This window comes from Manis pentadactyla, chromosome 3 (assembly GCF_030020395.1).
Source record: "Manis pentadactyla isolate mManPen7 chromosome 3, mManPen7.hap1, whole genome shotgun sequence".
Lineage (NCBI taxonomy): Eukaryota > Metazoa > Chordata > Mammalia > Pholidota > Manidae > Manis > Manis pentadactyla.
The window spans coordinates 111,933,074-111,951,711 of record NC_080021.1 but is presented as its reverse complement, the minus strand read 5'-3'; the positions used below and the strand labels follow the sequence as shown (position 1 = coordinate 111,951,711).

The window sequence follows — 18,638 nt, the reverse complement described above, 5'->3', positions numbered from 1 at the left end:
TTCCTTCATAGAAGATCCACCTTATAATTAGGGAAACAGACAACAAACAAATAACACGAATTACACGAATACCTCATTTTCTTGAGCTCTGCTTTACTGTACTTTGCAGATATTGATTGCATTTTTACAAACTGAAGGTTTGTGACAACCATTTTTCCATCAAGTCTATCGGTGCCATTTTTCCATTAACATTTTCTCACTTTGTGTCTTGGTGTCACATTTTGGTAATTCTTGCAATGTTTCGAAGTTTTTCATTAGTATTATATTTGTTACGGTGATCTGTGATCAGTGATTACCACTGGTTGACAGCTCAGAGGATGGTTGGCATTTTTGAGCAATGAAGTATTTTTTAATTAAGGCATGTACATTGTCTTTTTAGACATAATGCTATTGCACACTTAACAGACTACAGTATACTGTAAGCATATCTTTTACATGCACTGGGAAACCAAAAAATTATTTGACTCACTTTATTGCAGTGGACTGGAACCAAATCTGCAATATCTCGAAGGTGTTCCTATTTAAATGTCACGAGGTGATAAGTATTCTGAAGGATAAAACAGGATAAGGGGCAGAGGGATAGGGCAATTTTAGAAGAGACTTCTAAGCAAAGACCTGAATGTCTGGGTTTCCCCAAGCTTGCACTCTGTGGAGGTGGCCAATACTATTTTTTTCCAGCTTTTTTGAGATATAATTGACATACAACATTGTGTAAATTTAAGGTGCACGACATGTTGATTTGATTCCGTTTACATTGCAAAATGATTACCACAATAGCAAATACTAACTTTCTTAAAATGCTGAAGTATCAGGAAGTGTGGGAGGCAAGCAGGTGGTCTGACAACACGTCACCTGCATTGGGGTTTCAAAAGCTTAGGGGTCAGGGCCAAAGCAGACCTCTCAGGGCAGCTGTGAGCAAACAGAGGTACCCTAAGGAATCCCCTGCCCCACCCCAGGACCACTGTGAGGAGCCCAGGACCTTCAAACAGTTAGATTCTACTCCAAGCAATAGTTACTGAGTGCCCACTGTGCACAACACACTTGGCAGTACACTTTGCACTGTTATTTACCTAGCAGCTTGCCTACTCAGTCAGGGAGGCTTCCATTGATTAGAACTATTCTTGAGTCAACCATATGCCCAGTTTGCCAAAACAGTTCTGGGCTGCAACTGTTGTGGCAGTGAAATTATTTATAGTGTCCCCTTTCACTCTCCAGTGTCTCGGTTTGGACAGTAAGCTGCATGATCACCCAAGGGGCCCTTGTTATAGCAGATTGATAAGCTCCAAGCCCTAGAGCGGAAATATTAGCCTTTTAGTGAACAAATATTTATTGACTGCCTTCAGGATGGTTGGTGCTATTAAGTGCTGAGAATTTAAGGACAAAGAAGATGTGGTCTTTGCCCTGGAACACCATGTTGTACTTGGTTGAAGCAGATACATAAACGAATACAAAAATGGGAATGGCCATGGGTATTATTGGTGATGCAAGCATCAGAGGCCTGGCTTCCCTTGTGTGGTCCAATAACAACCAAAGAAGTGGAAATGAAGCCATACTCCTTTACAGCATCATTTTCACCTAGAATGCGATGGGATCTTAGGCACTGGACCTGAATTTATCCCCAGTACAACCTCCCTAGCACCACCACTCCCATCCAAGCCCCCTGACCTCTAAGTGCTGGCATGCCCCTGCATACCCCTCTGGGACCTGTCAACCAGCACGTAGACCCAGTCTTAGCAGATGTCTCCAGGACCTCAGCCCTTTTTCCCTAACTCCAATCATGAATATCCAAACTGCAGTCAGTATCTCCACCCCATGCCTGATGGAAGTCTCAGGCCTAACCATGTTCTGCTCCCCCATCCCAGTGCCAACCACTAATGCCCTATAATCGGAGGCTCTCCAGTGCTTTCCCACTTAAGTAAAGGGCAACTCTGCTCTGCCAGCTGCGCAGACCAAAATTTCAGAAATCATCTTTGACTCCTCTTTCCCTCACATATTCCACACCCAACCCCTTAGCAAATTCTTTTGGCTTTACCTTCAGTATACATCTGGAATCTGTCTTCTTATCACCACCTGCTTCTACTACCCCCTGGTCCAAGCTGGTGCCACTTCTTCCCTTGTTTACTTTGGAGGCTTCCTAACAGGCCTCCCTGTCCTTCCCTCATTCCCACCTGGGTTATTCCCAGTACAGCTCCCAGTATTTCCCTTTTATAAGACATGTCAGACCTGTCAGCAGCCCTCCACCTACCCTGAAATAAAAGCCCACTCCTTGCCATCGTATCTTGGGCCCTCTGTGATCTGGCCTGGGACTACCACCTCTTAACCTCTTTCCCTCCCATCCTTCTCCCAGGGGTGTGCTGTTGCCTCCCTCGCTTCTTTCAGATACTTGTTCAAATATCACACTGGTGAGGTTCACCCTAATAATCCTATATACAATTTCACCCCCTGCAGCCCCTATTCCCTTTTGCAGCCTAATCTTTCCCCACAGCCCTATTGCCACCTAACATAGTTGCTAGATAAAATAGATGTCCAGCTAAATGTGAATTGCAGATAAACAATGAATACTTTTTTCGGTGTAAGCATATCCCATGCAACATTTGGGATATACTTATGCTAAAAATGATTTATTGTTTATCTGAAATTCACATTTAACTGGGCATCCTGTATTTTTATTTGCTAAGTCTGGCAACCCTGTCATCTAATTTGCTATATGTTTTAGTTGTTCCTTTGTGGTGGTAGATATTTGTTCACACCACCCCCTTCCCTCCACACTTGGCCCTTAGAACATACATTCAACAAAGACAAGTATTTTTAGTCTACTTTGTAAACTGCTGGATGGATCACCAGCAGCTAAAAAGCAGTGAGTATTACATAATGGATGCTCAATATTCTTTGAATGAATGAATAAAGTGATCACATGCCCTCAGTCTGACCATCTTCAGCCTCTGAAGCATCTTTGAATTACAGTGGTTGTTTGAAGGTTCTTTTTTAAGTTGGCCCCATTCTCATTGCCCCTCTGGATTCTGAGTCATTTATTTCAGCAGAGGCCCAGAGGTTGAATTCCTGCTGCAGAATCCTGTCCTATCAAATAAGAGGGGAAGATAGGGGAGGGAGCCTTATCTCCCGCTGGACCCCACCGACCAGGCACCCTCAAGGGGAGTGCTCTGCTTTGGAAGCACAAACACAGACACCTAAACTGAGAACCCGAAGGCTGGACTCGGGGGTTCTCTATGAGTTTACTAAACTTCAGGTTTCCTGTTTCACAGGGGGTTTTCTCTCTCTTGAAATGGCATTTTCTTCTGTCTGCTTTGTTTTGTATTTTCCATGTGGATGAGTCATTTGTTACTTCCCTTCCGCCTTTTTTAAACACACACACCTTTTACCCTGTGCATAATCCCTATTCCCACGCGGAAAATTGCAGCCCACAGGCAGGACTTTTAGTTACTAACTGGCCCCTGGGTGAACCTGGGGTAGAGTGGGTGGGGATGGTTCCGGATTGTGCGGTTTGTGCGCACGCTGCCTATATGATACTATAACACCGGCTCTAGCACCACAACTGTCAGACACGGGGGTGCAGAAGTCCATTCTCCACCCAACCTCACTGTGAAGTTTCTTTGGAACAACATAAGCTTCTGGAAATTCCCTTCGGAAAAGACAAGTCTATTACAAACACAATTAAAGGGAAACTGCCCAGGGAAAAATGTACCAAACTCGCCTCACAATTCTTAACTTCTGAATTAAAACACACAGAAGATTCACTGCGTCCTATTCGTCATCCAGATGTACAAGGGCTCCCCTGCTGTTCTGATCTGTAAAATAAAACATCCCCAAACTCTGTGACTTAACTCTAAAACTCTGTAACACTTGCATGCAACATGAATGTGCCGCATGGAATCCCCCGGCCAATGAATGGGAATGCTGCCGTCCGAGAGCCAGCAACAGCGCCTTTCTCCCCGGCAGGAGCAGGGAGTATTAAAAGCGGCTTTTAGCGATATATTTGTCATTGCCTAGAGAGAGAACACATACTGACTGCTTACTGAGCTACAAATGTGACATCCTTTTTTGCTTCGTAAAAATATCCTGCACGAGATAGTCCAACCCGAGAGCTCAAAGGTCTCTACTCAGTTTGGAAAACTTACCACCCCAAGAAATACGTTTTTTCTTTGCCCTGTGCCCTGTCTCCAGTTAGGAGAAGCAGCAAGCGGGGAGGGACACGCGTAACTGGAACTCCATCTTTGAATGAGTCTGTTACTTACCCTGCATCTGTCTGCTGTCTGCTGAGTGAGGAAGGCACGGCTCACATTTCTGGCTTTCATTTTCTTCCATTGTCCCTGCCTACAAGCACAAGCGCCTCTCTGCTCTTTAAACTTCTGAGCGCAGTTCGGAAAGCTCCCAGAAAGCGCCTGAAAGAGGGCCCGGGAGCTGGGAGGAGGGGACGCTGCGAAACCCCACCCCAAACTATGCTCCACTGCGGTGCAAAGTCGCGCTCGCCCGGGAAGACTGCATTCCAGCGCCGGGTTCTCCCCCCAGCCCCCGTTCCTCCCAAGCCTCAGTCCCCGCGTCCGGCAGGCCGCCCCCCGCCGGCCTGGCCGGAGGAGGGCGGTTGTGCCTGAAGCCGCTCGGCAGCCCTGCCCCGAGCCGGCCCCAGCGCCGCGTGCTCCCGGAGGCCCAACAGGTGACCCAGCCTGCCTGCTTGCACCGCTAGAAACTGCCGGGACTCCGCGGCCACCGAAGGAAAACTTTTCTCACTCGCCTACACCTCTGCTGGAAGCCAGTTCTCTGGTCTTTTTAGCCTCAGCCACAGAATGAGCCTCCCAAATTGGCTGATGTACGTATCAATAAACAGCCAAGTACTGAACGTCCCCAGATTTCAGTGAAATCCCTTTAAAAAGGAAAAACGATTAGAAAGAGAATATGCTGAATTTGTTCAGTAAACATTTTCTGGCACTAGGTGTTTGGAGCCTGATGCCCATACACACAAACAGGTTGTTTACTTTTCACACTGTCAATTTTAAACTGGACTTGACAAAAGAGCTTGTACTCCTTTGCCTATGCTTTGACTCCTTCCTCCTCTTTCCCCCTAAACACACACACACACACACACACACACACACACACACACACACACACACACACACACACACCTTGATCCCAAAAGCAAACTAGTAAAACCAACCTTCTGAATCTCTCAAGTTAATTACTTTAAAATATCTGAAAGGTAATAAAAATGCTTTTCTTTGGATGGGCAGAGTCACATCCAACATACTCATTCCCCTTTTAAACTATCTACAAACATTTATTTTGTTCTTTACTCAGTCCTTGAAAATTGGCAAATTTCCCAGAAAGTGAATATAGGAGGCACAATGTCCACAAAAAAAGGATGGGAGAATAATCCAGGCAAATTTAAGCTTTGCTGTTTCAGCTATCTAAAAGTAATACAACTTCTAGTGTGTGTAGGAAGTGTGATTTTTTAATCTGTAGGTGCCCCATCATTGAGGGGAAATAAAGGACAATATTTAACCTGCTGACCTTACCTTGACCCAGTTTACAGGCCATTCAAGCAAAGGTCTTAGATTAATTTAGATCAAGAATGCATGCAGAACAATAGCTGGCCTCTCCTCCAGATTCTGACCTTGAGTCACCTGTGTGTTTTGGCAGTGTGGGGGATGTATTTTGGCCAATTAGGACAAAACGATGCAGAAGGCCCTCAAGGACAAAGGTTATATATAGACCAAATGGAAAATGGGCCTGTCAGGAAATGAGAAGGGAAGAAGAGACCCCTCAACGAACAGGAGTTTTTTTGAAATCCAAGATGTGGTGAATCTTCCAGAAGGTTAAATCCCTGCCTGGCAGCATGATACATAGGCAGTTGGGTTAACAGGGCAGGTAATTCAAGGTCTCCATGACTTTGCAACAGAATTACCTGGTAATCTTGCTTTAAGGAGGAACTAATCTCAGACAGTGCCTGTACTGGTGGCTCCAAGGCAAATGCCAGATGAATTTTGTTTTAACCTTATTGTTTCCTCAGGTACAAAATGCTCATGAAGGAAGGATCTGTGTTCAGGCCCCCAGGTCTAGATTACCCTGATCCTTGTATAGCTGTTATGCATTTGTCTTTGAATTATTAATGCCAGAAATGTTGGTAGGGAGAGGTAGGGAGAGAGAGGGAGCTGAGACACTCCAAGCCAGAGTCATCCTAACCCAGATGTCCCTAGGCCTTGGGCTCTGACAACAGCCTGACTTGCTTTGGTTGCAAAGAGCCTGCTTCCACCAGCTCCTACCTGTCACTTGACACAGTACAGACAAAACCTTCCAGGAGGAAGGCGCCAAAGCACACCTACACTGGCCGTCCCAAACAACTGCAGTCCGCCGCCCTGCCAGCAGGCCTTCCTGTATCTCTCATCCCTGGCAGAAAAAAAATCCATGTTTGGATGCATATTATGCTTTCCTGGGGCATTTGAAACTGTGGGAGAAACTCTTCAGGGCCTTGCAGATCCCCAAATGGGCAAATTGGGGGCTGCTCTCCCACCAGTGCTGAACTCTGATTAGTTTCCAGGCAGCCCACGGAAGCCCCCTCTGCCCACCATGTGTTCAAGCTGCTCAGACCCTCCCCTCCCGCACAGGCAAAGCCGACAGCAGCCTCTGCAGACAGCCCTCCAAGCAAAACTCTTTGTGGAATGCACAGAAGAAAAGGGCAATACCAGCGACAATAATTAATATAAATCATTAAGGACCATGTAATCTACACATACATTCCAGTAAAACATATTCTCTTGAATAGTTACACTTTTCTAATCATTCTGTATGGGAAAGCTTCTATTGGACTAGTTACTTTTTGTTCCACCTCCTTGAGAAGAGGAATTGAAAACAACTTGAAAAGGCGCTGTATTAATGCCTTCATTGACTATTCACTGTTGTCAGATTCTCTGAGAAGGATCTCTGGAAAACAGGAACCGAATTCTGTAATCTACATAAACTCAGTAACTCAGATCATCAGAAAGAATGCTATGATTGTCACTGCTGTTTCTGTGGAGAGGTTCTTCCTGAAGAAACCTTACTTGAACTACCAGTACACCATGCTTTGTGGTTTAATTTAATTTCTGGGTTTAAGCATTGCTATTACAAACCAACCTGCTTACTACCATACTTTGAAATTTGCTGTGAATGGCACAGGAAAGCGGGAAGAATTTGAAATGTGATTTTCCTTCAGTCATAAAGAGAGCTACAGTAATGATACCAGGGGGCTAAATTTTCAGCTCCACTTCTGTTTGCCAGGGAAGGTGCAAGACTATTACTTGGTTAAGGCTCCAAATGTTTGCAATTCATGCCTCATTTAAACAGAACGACAAGTGATGAGATAAAAGAGTGCAGGGAGGGTAAATGGTGCTTTTGCATTCAGAGCTAAGTTATTATTATACTCAGAACTGGGCCATTATTGGTTTTGAGAAGGCAACTTACATGAACATCCACCATGAAGGGCATTCACCACAGAAATCATAGACTTGCATATGACTTCTCATTAGATCTATTTAATTACAGGGCTGTGGGAAGCAGGTCAACTTCCTTTACGTAAGTTTTCCAGGAGAGAAACCATTGCTAGAGTCTAGTGGCATCAGTGGAATTATACAGATACAGTCATGTGGAGATATTGCAAATTCAGTTCCAGATCAGTGAAATAAAGTGAATTTTTTGGTATCCCTGTGCATATAAAAGTTATGTTTACATTACACTATAGTTGACTAAGTATGTAATAACATTATGTCTATAAATGTACATACCTTAATTTAAAATTACTTTATTGCTAAAAAATGGTAACCATCATCTGAGCTTTCAGTGAGTCATAATCTTTTTGCTGGTAGAGGGTCTGGCCTTGATGTTGATGGCTGCTGACCTATCAGGGTGGTGGCTGCTGAAAGCTGGGGGCTGTGGTGACTTTGTAAAATAAGACAAGGAAGTCTGCTGCATCGGTGGACTCTTCCCCTCAGGAATGATTTCTCTGCAGTATTCAATGCTGTTTGATAGCATTTTACTCACAGCAGAACTTCTTTCAAAATTCTCTAAAACCTGCCACTACTTTATCAACAAAGTTTATGTAATATTCTAAATCCTTTGTGGTCATTTCAACAATCTTCACAGCAACTTCACCAGGAGTAGATTCGATGTCAAGAAACCACATTTTGCTCATCCAACTCCTTATCCATAAAGTATTATCAGTAGCTTGCAGCAATTCAGTCACGTCTTCAGGCTCCATTTCTAATTCCAGTTCTCTTGCTGTTTCCACCACATCTGCAGTTACTTCCTCCACAGAAATCTTAAACCTCTCAGAGTCATGCATGAGGGCTGGAATCCATTTCTTCTCATTAAAGTTGATATTTTGACCTCTTCCCATGAATCCCAAATATTCTTGATGGCATCTAGAGTTGTGCATCCTTTCTAGAACAGTTTCCATTTACTCTGCCCAGATCTGTCAGAGGAATCACTGTCTATTGCAGCTACATCCTTGCAAAATGCATTTTTAAAATAAACTTGAAATTACTCCTTGAATGGATGTTAATAGGCTTGAAATCTTGTTGTTCATCTGCATCAGAGCTGTTAGGTGGCCAGGTGCATTATGAAGAAGCAGTAATATTTTGAAAAGAATTCTTTTTCTAAGCAGATCTCAAAAGTGGGCTTAAAATATTCAGTAAACCATGTTGTAAACAGATGTTCTGTTATCCAGGCTTTGGTATTCCATTTATGGAGCACAGGCAGAGTACATTTAGCATAATTCTTAAAGGGCCTCAGATTTTTCAGAGTGGTAAATGAGCATTGGTTTCAACTTAAAGTCATGTTAGCCTCTAAAACAGAGGCAGCCTATCCTTTGAAGCTTTGAAGCCAGGCATTGACTTCTCCTTTCTAGCTATCAAAGTCCTATGTGGCATCTTCTTCCAACAGAAGGCTGCTTCATCTGAAAATCTGTTGGTGCAGCCACATTCATGAATACTCTGAGCTAGACCTTCTGGATAATGTGCTGTGGCTTCTATGTCAGCACTTGCTGCTTCACATTGCACTTTTAGGCTATGGAGGTGGCTTCCTTCCTTAAGCCTCATGAACCAACCTGTGATTTCAAAGTTTTTTTCTGCAACTTCCTCACTTCTCTCAGCCTTCATAGGACTGCAGAGTTAGGACCCTGCTCTGAATTAGGCTTTGGCTTAAGGGAATGTTGTGGCTGGTTTGATCTTTTATCCAGAGCAGTAAAACTTTCCCCATATCAATAGGGCTGTTTGGCTACCATTCGTGGGTTCACTGGAGTAGCAGTTTTAATTTCCTTTAAGAACTTTTCCTTTGCATTCACAGCTTGACTAACTAATGCAAGATGCCCAGCTTTTGGCCCATGTCAGCTTTTGACATGTTTTGCTCACTAAACTTAATCATTTCTAGCTGTGATTTAAAGTGATTGATGTGTGACTCTTTCTTTCACTTGAAGAAGCCATTGTAGGATTATTCACTGGCCTAATTTCAATATTGTTGTGTCTCAGGGAATAGGGAGGTCCAGGGGAGGGACAGATATGGGGGAATGACCAGTACATGGAGCAGTGAGAACACACAAAACATTTATCAATTAAGTCTGCAGTCTTATATGGGTGCAGGTCATGACACCCCAAAACTATTGCAACAGCAACATCAAAGATCTCTGACCACAGGTCACCATGAAAAATGTAATGATAATAGAAAAATTTGGAATATTGTGAAAATTGCCAAAATGTAACACACAGTGAGGAGACGGTGTTGGAAAAATGATGCCAATAGACCCAACTGATGAAGGGTTGCCACGAATCTTCAATTTGTAAAAAAAGATGCAACATCTGCAAAATGCCATAAAATGAGGCGTGACTGTGTAACTTACAATTGTTTTTTACTTTAAATCCTATTGAGAAGATAGCTTAAAATGACTTGCCATCAGGACACAAAAGAAATAACCAATGCTTGCTAAAGTCATAAAATGTAATTTTCAAAGACCGTGATAACCAAAGGGAAATACAAAACAAAAATGTTTCAGCCAGAGACCTCATGTTTGATGGTGCATTGCACATTGCCTTTTCTAAGGGAGCACTGCTGTCTGCCACCCTGTAACTCAGAGATGAATGACTTTTGACAACTGGGGAAACATTTGCTTCAATGGATGACCTGGTGAATGAAAAGTAGGATCTCCAATCCTAGTTTGGCAGCAGTGCGTCATCTGGCTAGGGTGCCCTTATACTTAACTATAAACCAGAGCACTTGTGATAGGTAAAGGAGACACTATTAATGATTACAACAAGGCAAGATGCAGAAACCACAACTGTCCCTGGCAAGCCAACAGAGATGGTCACCTATGTGTAACCCAAGATCAGCCCCATGTGCTCCTCGGGTTTCTGAATGCAAAATGAGCATAGTAATGCTGTTTTGGTTTCTTAACACAGACGCAAGAGAAATGTTAAGTACTAAAATTAAAGGTGCAAATCTCATCAGAGCAGTTTTACAAGCCCCACCAATAATTTCACGTGGAAGAACACAAATTTCACAATGTGATATTCTACATGACCCATCCATCAAAACAGCATTTTTTCTCCTATGTTTAGGGCAAAGATCTCACAGATGTGACTAGTTAACCACTTATACCTCCAGCATTCTTGCCAGAGGATAACTGATCTTCCTGATTCTACGTACAGTCCTTAAAATACCAGCTGCTCCAACGTGAAACCCTGCCAGCCAAAAACTGACCTGGTGAAAAGTCCCCACCAGTCAACTGTCTATTCTGATGTCTTAGAACTTTCCTCCCTGCCCCCATGCAAATTCCTCATGCGATTATAAAGATGAACTACACTTAGATCCAATGTGTTAATGCTTTAAGCATATTTGCTTGCTTTTCAAGAGAATCCATTGATGTTCATTTTTATCAGGGTTTCTCTTAACTCTTTTAAGTTGGAAGATGCTGGAAAGCAGAGAGCCTGCCTGCAAAACCCTGGAGCTGGTGCTGCCATGTGTGCAGCACATCGTGGGGAAACCAGCACTCAGCTCTGCTTACTGGTCCCTGATACCAAATCTGGATTCCATGTGGCAGCTTTTAAAGGAAAATCATAACTCGTATATGCTCACCCCTTTTATCCCAGACTGAGCTAAACCGTGACATATTCCACAGAGCTCCTGAAGGCCCCAGGTGGAATCCATGAGAATGTGACAGTTTTCACAGATACAAGTACCTTGCCTGCTCCCTTACTTTACCCAGTGGTGCCATTATGAACCCTTTCAATACAGAGTATTTGGTGAGGGCTCCCTGGAAAGGGACTCCTGGCTTATTTTGTCTCCTGGGGCTTATACACATGCCCTCACTCAAAGCTGCAGGGAGCAACTGGGGGGAGGGGGTCAAGAACTACAGGTAACCACAGAGCCAGGAAATTGGGAACACATGGCTCCTGGCTCCTTATTGCTTTGTCCATTTTGCAGATGAGCAATCTGAGGCCTGGACAGTTATTGCCAGTCAGGCTCCATCTCTCTCCTGTCTGGGTCAGGCTTCCTTCTGCTTCACTTGATAGTATTTAGGATCTTTCATCCTCTGTTCTCACAAGTGCCCTAAGGTACCCCTCCCCTTACTCTAATTCCTTTGGCTGTACTGAAATGCAGAATAACGTCAGGGCTGGTAAAGGGGAGGGCACACCCATTCTAAATACCTTCTCCCCTCAACAGAGCTGGGTCTGGGATCGTTTGGGGGGCATCGCCGTTAGTGCCCCTCTGCTCACTGTGACCAGGTGGTGCTGCAGGTGATGCGTGTGCTGGTTCTGTAATGCTATCGCCCATCCCTGGTGAGAGGGGTTCTGGGGAGGTGAGGCTGCCACAAGCCATCAGAGATAGTAGGGAGGAGGCTGCACATGGTCCGGGAGGGGTAAGAGCCTGAGAGGTGAGGGGGTGCAAGGTGGCCAGAAATGCTGGGGTGGCTGTGCAGGGGCAGCACGGGGTGCCGTGTGGAAGCTCTGACAGACAGGCCCTGGAGGTGACCTTGGCACAGCAGAGAGGCCTCTGATGTGCCTCCTGGGTTCCTGATTGGGGAGATTTTCCCTACTGCCTCCTCCACCCCAGCCTTTGCTCTCCTCTGCCCCCACCCCAAGACTCAGAGCTCCTCCCCTTTCCTCCCAAGGTTGGGGAAGCTCATTTGAAATTGGGTTGCTCGCCCCTATATGCCTCTCTGCCAAATAAACACTGAACTAGACTTTGTTTCCATAACGCATCGACTTTTTGGTTCTTGCTTTTTTCACATTTCATCAGTTCTTAGCTTTAGAGAGTAAAAGCACAAACTTTGTGAGAGCCACAGACAGAGAATGGGAGGGTCGACACGGGAGCTTTGTCCTTCTCTGCTAGGCGGCAGGGTGTGCAGTGACCTGGAGCAGGCGCTGAGTGGCCCTGCCACCTGAGCTAGGAGGGCACCGCTGCGGGGCGCTGCGCAGGATGTTCGCACAGGACTCCGGGGGTGCAGAGGGCAACCCCAGCACTGTCGCGCCGGGAGCCGCTACTCTCCAGCTTGTCCATCAAGCGGCTCACTCTCGAGTTTTATAGCCAATTCTTGAAAACCAGTCATGTGTTTCAGAACTTAATTTCTGCACTGATTTCATTTTTCTCTTCCCACCCAGTCCACAAAATTGAAGGGGAGGGTAGAACTTCAGTTCCTTGCAGTCGGAAAAAAACAGTTTTAAGAATAAAGGCCCTAATTTCCGGAGTCAGGTAGGAGGGTGGGCTGCTGAAATCGGGGTGGTGGAAGGAGACCCTGCCATTTACCAACCGCTGTGTGGCTCAGTTACTCCGCCTTTCAGCCAAGGTGGAGCCCGTGTTCCCCCGCAGTGTGCTATCAGAGATTAAAATTCTTCCTTTCCCAGTTGATACTGTTTTGCTTTTGAAACATCGTCTTTTGCAAACTTTAGTCTCTCAACTGGACAAGGTTTAGTGGGATAAATGGTGTCATTAGAGATTGGGCCAAGGATTACATAGCACTAAATTAGTAGTCTAATTTGTGTGACATGATTGAATAAAGGTATAAGAGTGAAATGATAACTAGTAGTTCCTGCTGCCCCCATACATATTTCCCCCTTTCACCACCCCTGACTTGGGGAGCAATGTGCATTAGAACTCCCTGGACCCTTATCAGTGACAAACTGGTGTGGTAAAGAGGACCAGAGAGGAACTGATACTCTGATATTCTCAGTTTGGCCCTGCTCACAAGTCTCTTCTGCAGAATTAGGCTGGGGAAGCTTCTCTATGCTATCACCCCCAAGACTGACCGAGGCTGGTCATCAGGGACCAGCATGGAGTGGTCATGTGGGGCAGCTCTGTGTGCTCTTGGCTAGAGAGGGGCTCAGAGACCCAGTCAGATCTGCCTTCTGCTTCCTTACAGTGTTTGGTGCATAACAAAGGGATGCAGGGTAACCAACTGGCCCAGTTTGTCCAGGACTTTGGATGTTCCCAGGATGCAGAAATTTTGGTGCTAACCAGGAAAGTTCTGGAAAACTTGGGTTTGATTGGCCTTCCAGATGCAAGCAGGATGCTACGCAAAAGCTGAGCCCCATAAACAGAAATGTTAGCAAGCCAAAGGAATGAGGCAGGAGAGAAAGAGAGAGAGATCAGTTTGATGACCAAAAAACAAATTGCTGAAGTTTGAGATGACTCAATAGAGTAATTTTCACTATTTCTTTTTCCCTGGATTCTGCTGTGTTGCTGAATCCAGTGTACATGAATATACCTTTACAAAGTGCTGTTTTATTCAAGTTCTCAATTTATGCCAAAGCAGCCTAACCCTTACTCTTGGGCTGATCTTGGATGAGCAGTTCTTTAGCCTCTCCTGGCCCTGGGGTTTCTCAGCTGGAAATGAAGGTTAGGCTAAACTCCGCTCAACTACAACTTTCTCTATCAGTTCTCCTATGACAGCTTTTCCCCAGGAGCCAGGTTCATATTAACAGTGCAGGACAAACCACACCAGGGCCTCTTCCACCAGCTGCCCCAGCTGTGCTGATGGAAGGCAGAGAGAGTTCTCTCTGCTTCGTTCTGTGCTCTTCCTGTGGTAGGCACACTGACCACACCTACAAGGCCAAGCCCTCATTCTTGAGGCCTCCCGGGGGGCTAAGTGGAGCTCACACTGAGCTTTATAATAAGGGGGATGAATCTGTTCCGGCAACTTTGAGCTGCTAATATTTCTGAGAATGTCAGAGTGGAAAGAGCACAGACTCAAGTCCATGCTCAATCTCTGCTCCACTACTCACTGGCTGTGCAGCTTGGACCTATAAAATGGAACAAGTAGTACCTGCCTCATAGGGATTTTGAGAGGGTAAAAGCCACATGGTGCCTGGCAGATGGTCAGTGCCATGTAAGTGTGATAGTGAGTAAATAGAATAATGTGGTAGTTCTCTCAGTCTCGGGCATAACAGGATAGACCACCCTTTATCATCCCAATGTGGGTAGTGGTCCATAAGAGATCCAGACAGGAGATGACAGCTGCTGGGTGTAAGGAGTGACATTGCTGGACAGATCAGCAAGGTCCTTTAGTACATACATCAGTTCACTCCTATGCAGTGATAATGTACAGATACTCCTTCTCGGCTTCACAGGGAATTTATTTTGGTACTTCTCATCCATGTCTGTAGTGCTCTGAACAAAAATAAAATGCAGTAACCTCCACAACCTAAATGTAATGGAAATAACAAAAATAAATTTGGAAGAGGTATGCCCAGTGGCATTACATACACAACACTGGTTGGGAAAGTTAGGCTATGTGTAAACTCATTGTTGGAAGCGTCTGCCAAGGAAGATCTTACTTCCCCAGTTAGAGAGACTGGGGCTCCCTACCGTCACCCCATCAGTGACATTTCATAAATAAATAAATAAGTAGGCTTTTGTAACCAAAGTGTTTCTACTCTACATTGAGGTCCAAATCCAATTAACACAACCCTGGGCACCCCAAGAGAATGAGCCAGAGAATTCTACACAGCTAAAGGCTAGGGGAAGGGACAGGCAGGAAGCCTCTGGAATCTCATAAATCTGTTACTCAGTGATAATGGGACCCTTAAAACCCAGTCGTACAGATTCATAAGATAATTAGAATGAGACTTGGTCACCTAAGTGCTACCTAGTTTTATGAAGGCAAAAACCCATAAGCAATACAGCACAGAAGTAGGTTTATATGTTTGGGAATCCATCTAACAGGGCCACAAACCAGTTTGGAGCACCTGCCAGACCCCACGGCAGGTGCTGGGAGGGATGACGCAGTGATGGTGGGTGAGGCTGGGCAGGGGACAGCCCCGCGCAGTCAGGGCACAACACAAAGGAACACTGTCCTGTGAGCGCTGGGGACAGACAGCACTGATGTGAACAGACTTGTGCTTTAGATAAATCTGTGTGGAGGATGGATCTGAGAAGCAGGAAAAGGGTCTAAAGTATCTATTATCATGATTTAGGAAAAAATATGTGAGAATCTGAACTAAGGACATAGTAAAGGTAAGAGGAGTAGGCAGATCCAAAAAATACTTAGGAAGTAAAATTGGTCTGGAGCAGAGATGTACAGAATGTGGCATGGCAGAATCTGAGAAGATGACGCCATACAGTTGAAGAAACTCAGGTGTCCCTTCTATGCTTCTACCCAGATTTAGTTTGATCAGTACTATCACAGAGACCCAACTATTTCCCAAACAACTTCATTGCTCTGATAGGTTTCTGCTGGTACGTTCTTTCAGTCTCGGCAACTCAGCATTGCATGTTCTAGATAGAGAGGGAAAATTCAACATTCTGACAGACCTTCTTTTTTTCATAAAGATAGGAATAGCTCTGGGCAGGTTCATGGCATTAATTTTGTATTCAATGTAATCTGATTGATTAGTGTGAGCCAAATTATAAATAGTTGTCATGAAGTCTAATGACCATTTTATCAAAGAGATGCTGTATGTATGAGTTACAAAGAAAGGATGTGTCAGGAAAATTAAAGTTCACCTAAATGTATTACTCATGTAGACCCTTTCATAATGCTAAAATTTGTGCACCTAGAGATGTGTTCAATTTGCTTTGGGTGCAAATTTCTAGAACTCTGTGAAAACTCTCTGGTTTAACTCCAGAACATAATCAAATAGGTCAGGTGTTATGCCCAGCATACAGCGCAGTGCCTGGGCCATAGCAAAGATTCAAGAAATATTTCATTCAAGATAAATGAATGAAAAGAAAAGGGAACCGTGGGCAGATTCAGTCCCCAGGGCCTGCAGCCTTGCACGGGAGCATCATGAAGATGAGATGACAGGAGAGCATTCTACAGCATTCTACATCCATTCCCTAGACCCAAGTGCCTCTCAGACTGGCTTGCAGTCTAGGATCTGTCTGCACCCGTACCATCTGGGTTTTTCTAAACTTCACTTACTGCAGAGTTAAAGCAGCTCAAATACCCGTTTAGGCCCTTTGACCACTAGAGGGCGAGAGAGTCAAAAGTCAGCTTCTGAATTCCCTCGTTGCCCTTTGCAGGCTGGAAACTTCCATGCTTCAGAAGTGGTATCTTCAGCATTTTTTACTAATAGTCCCCAATCCTTGCACAACAGAACTCGTAGTACAGTTTCACCTCTGAGAAATGTTAAATGTCCACCTTTGGCAATGTTTTCTTTTTTTTTTCTAATAATAATTTGTTAAAACAGAAACAATCAGAAAAACTTCCCAGGATTGACCCAACGGGACTCAGAGGGGCCAGGGCTTTGAGATGCCTCCCGTGCACTTTCTCAGAAGCTGTGAGGCAGGACGCGCTCCTCAGGGTGGCCAGGAGGTGTGCCCGAGGCCTACACGTCACGTAGGAATGCCAGGTAAAACACAGGATGTCCAGTTAGACTCGAGTTTCAGATAAACAATTAATAATTTTTAAATATAGATCTGCCCCAATTTGGAAGGCAATTTTGTATTTTTATTTGCTAAATCTGGCAACCCTGAAGCTGCACGGGGCCCTGGGATGCTTGCTTTTCCTGGTCTCACCCAGTGACCTTCATCTCTCTGCCTTTGCTCTGGCTCTCTCCCCATCTGGAAAGCTCTTCCTCTCCTCATTTATTCAGGGCCGGCCTGAATGTCACCTCCTGCTTCCTCTTCAGTGCTCTACAGGGCCATGCTGACCTGGCAGTCCAGTGAAGTGTGTATGTGTGAAGGGGTCCGTGATTCTCCGTGGGGTCTAGAAGGAAGGATAAATGGGGATCTCCTGGGAAGAGGACTTGCCCTCCAGTTTCTATATGGGAGCAAAAGTAAGGTTGTAAACCAATGCACTTGATTACCAGCCCCTCACTGTGCCAAGCACAGAGACCAGCTCCCAGCAGAGCCTCAACACAGTTTCATATTGTCAAAATAATATAATCAGCAAAGCCCTACTTCTTCATTTAAAAAAATCTTCCATTGTTCCTTTTCTGTTTTATCTCTTAGCCCTTCTGCGCTCTGTCCTCCTTATCTGCTCCCCAACTTGGCCGCTTCTTCACCTGCCCCATGAAGGAGGACACTCGTTTGATGACTTGCTGGCATCAGATTTTCTGATACGCCTACTTTCCTAACGTGCATTTTCACACATCACCGTACTGGCTCTGATGCCCTCTGATGCCAAGCTCCCAGTGTTTGTAGCCTTTTTCTGGAGGTGGATGCCCTAGAACAAACCATCCTCCCACCCCAAGCATGGAGAGACCCAGAGGCCCTTCAGGAGAAAGCAGGTTTGTGGCTGCCTCAAGCAGAAAAGCCTGGGGAGCCCAGCCCCAGACACTGGGCAGTTCACAGGCTCAGGGTCGGCACGCTAAGGATGATGTGGGTTCTTTTTAAACAAGGACAAGTGCCCCCACGCCATCTGCCTTATGTTCTGTTCAGGCAGGGGCCAGGGTGAGGAGGGATGGGACTCTGACCAATTGAGAGGTGCTTATTATAGGGTCTGCAGTGTTTCCATAGGGCTGAGCAGGGTTCCAAACAGGCTACGAGGGAGACGTCAGTGAGGATGGGGATGCTCACTGTCCCCAGGTCTGAAGGGGCAAGAGGTGGAGCACTTCTGCAGCCTGGGGGGCTGCGGCAGAGTGGCCTCCCCCCCAACAGCAGCCCGCCAGGTGACCCTGCAGGGAGAGGTGGAGAGGAGCGGGCTGCCTCATTCTCCTTGGCCTCTAGTTGTTATTACATGTTTGTTAAGTTGACTTAAATAGCAAATTCACCAATCTGGAGAAAGAAGCGAAGTGAGGAGTGGAGACAGTGGTCCAGAATGGTCCACGGGCCAGCCCTCACCTCTGCTCTTGTCTCCCTCTGCCCTCTGCATGGAGTGGGATGTGTCATGAGGCCTGGGGAGATGGCATGAGGCCCAAGTGCACAGGGCACTGGGCCACAGGGAGGGATAGGATGGGTGAGCAGAAAGAAGAGGAGTACAAAGTTGCTACAAGTACAGGTTGCCAGTACTCGGGACCAAGTGAGCTGTATAGACACCTGGTTTGGAGGTTGATCAGAGAGCGAAAATCAAGGCCAGGACTGGCAGGAAAATTTCTTAGAAGGGCTGGAGATGATTTTTCATAAAACAAACAGTAAAACACATAGCAAAATACTTCTTCCTTTTAACCTTCAGAAGTGTTTGTTGAGGGCCTCCTGTGTCCCAGGTCAAGGGCATAGAG

The 18,638-nt window shown here is 45.4% G+C and overlaps 1 protein-coding gene across 13 annotated transcripts in view; it reads right to left on the bottom strand.

The window, feature by feature from the left end:
* Positions 1-18,638, bottom strand: part of KIAA1217 (KIAA1217 ortholog) — a 638,036-nt gene that overhangs the window by 287,121 nt on the left and 332,277 nt on the right. For 2 of the 13 annotated variants that reach the window (XM_036880947.2, XM_036880964.2), the window contains exon 1: positions 4,254-4,677. The exons of 1 other annotated variant lie outside the window; for it this stretch is intronic. In XM_036880947.2, coding sequence (XP_036736842.2) covers positions 4,254-4,323 — 70 coding nt within the window. In that variant the 5' untranslated portion in view covers positions 4,324-4,677. Of the gene's footprint in view, positions 1-469; positions 493-4,136; positions 4,156-4,253; positions 4,681-18,638 lie in introns of those variants that run through there. 10 more of the 13 variants (XM_036880950.2, XM_036880955.2, XM_036880948.2 and 7 more) reach the window with 9 other exon arrangements.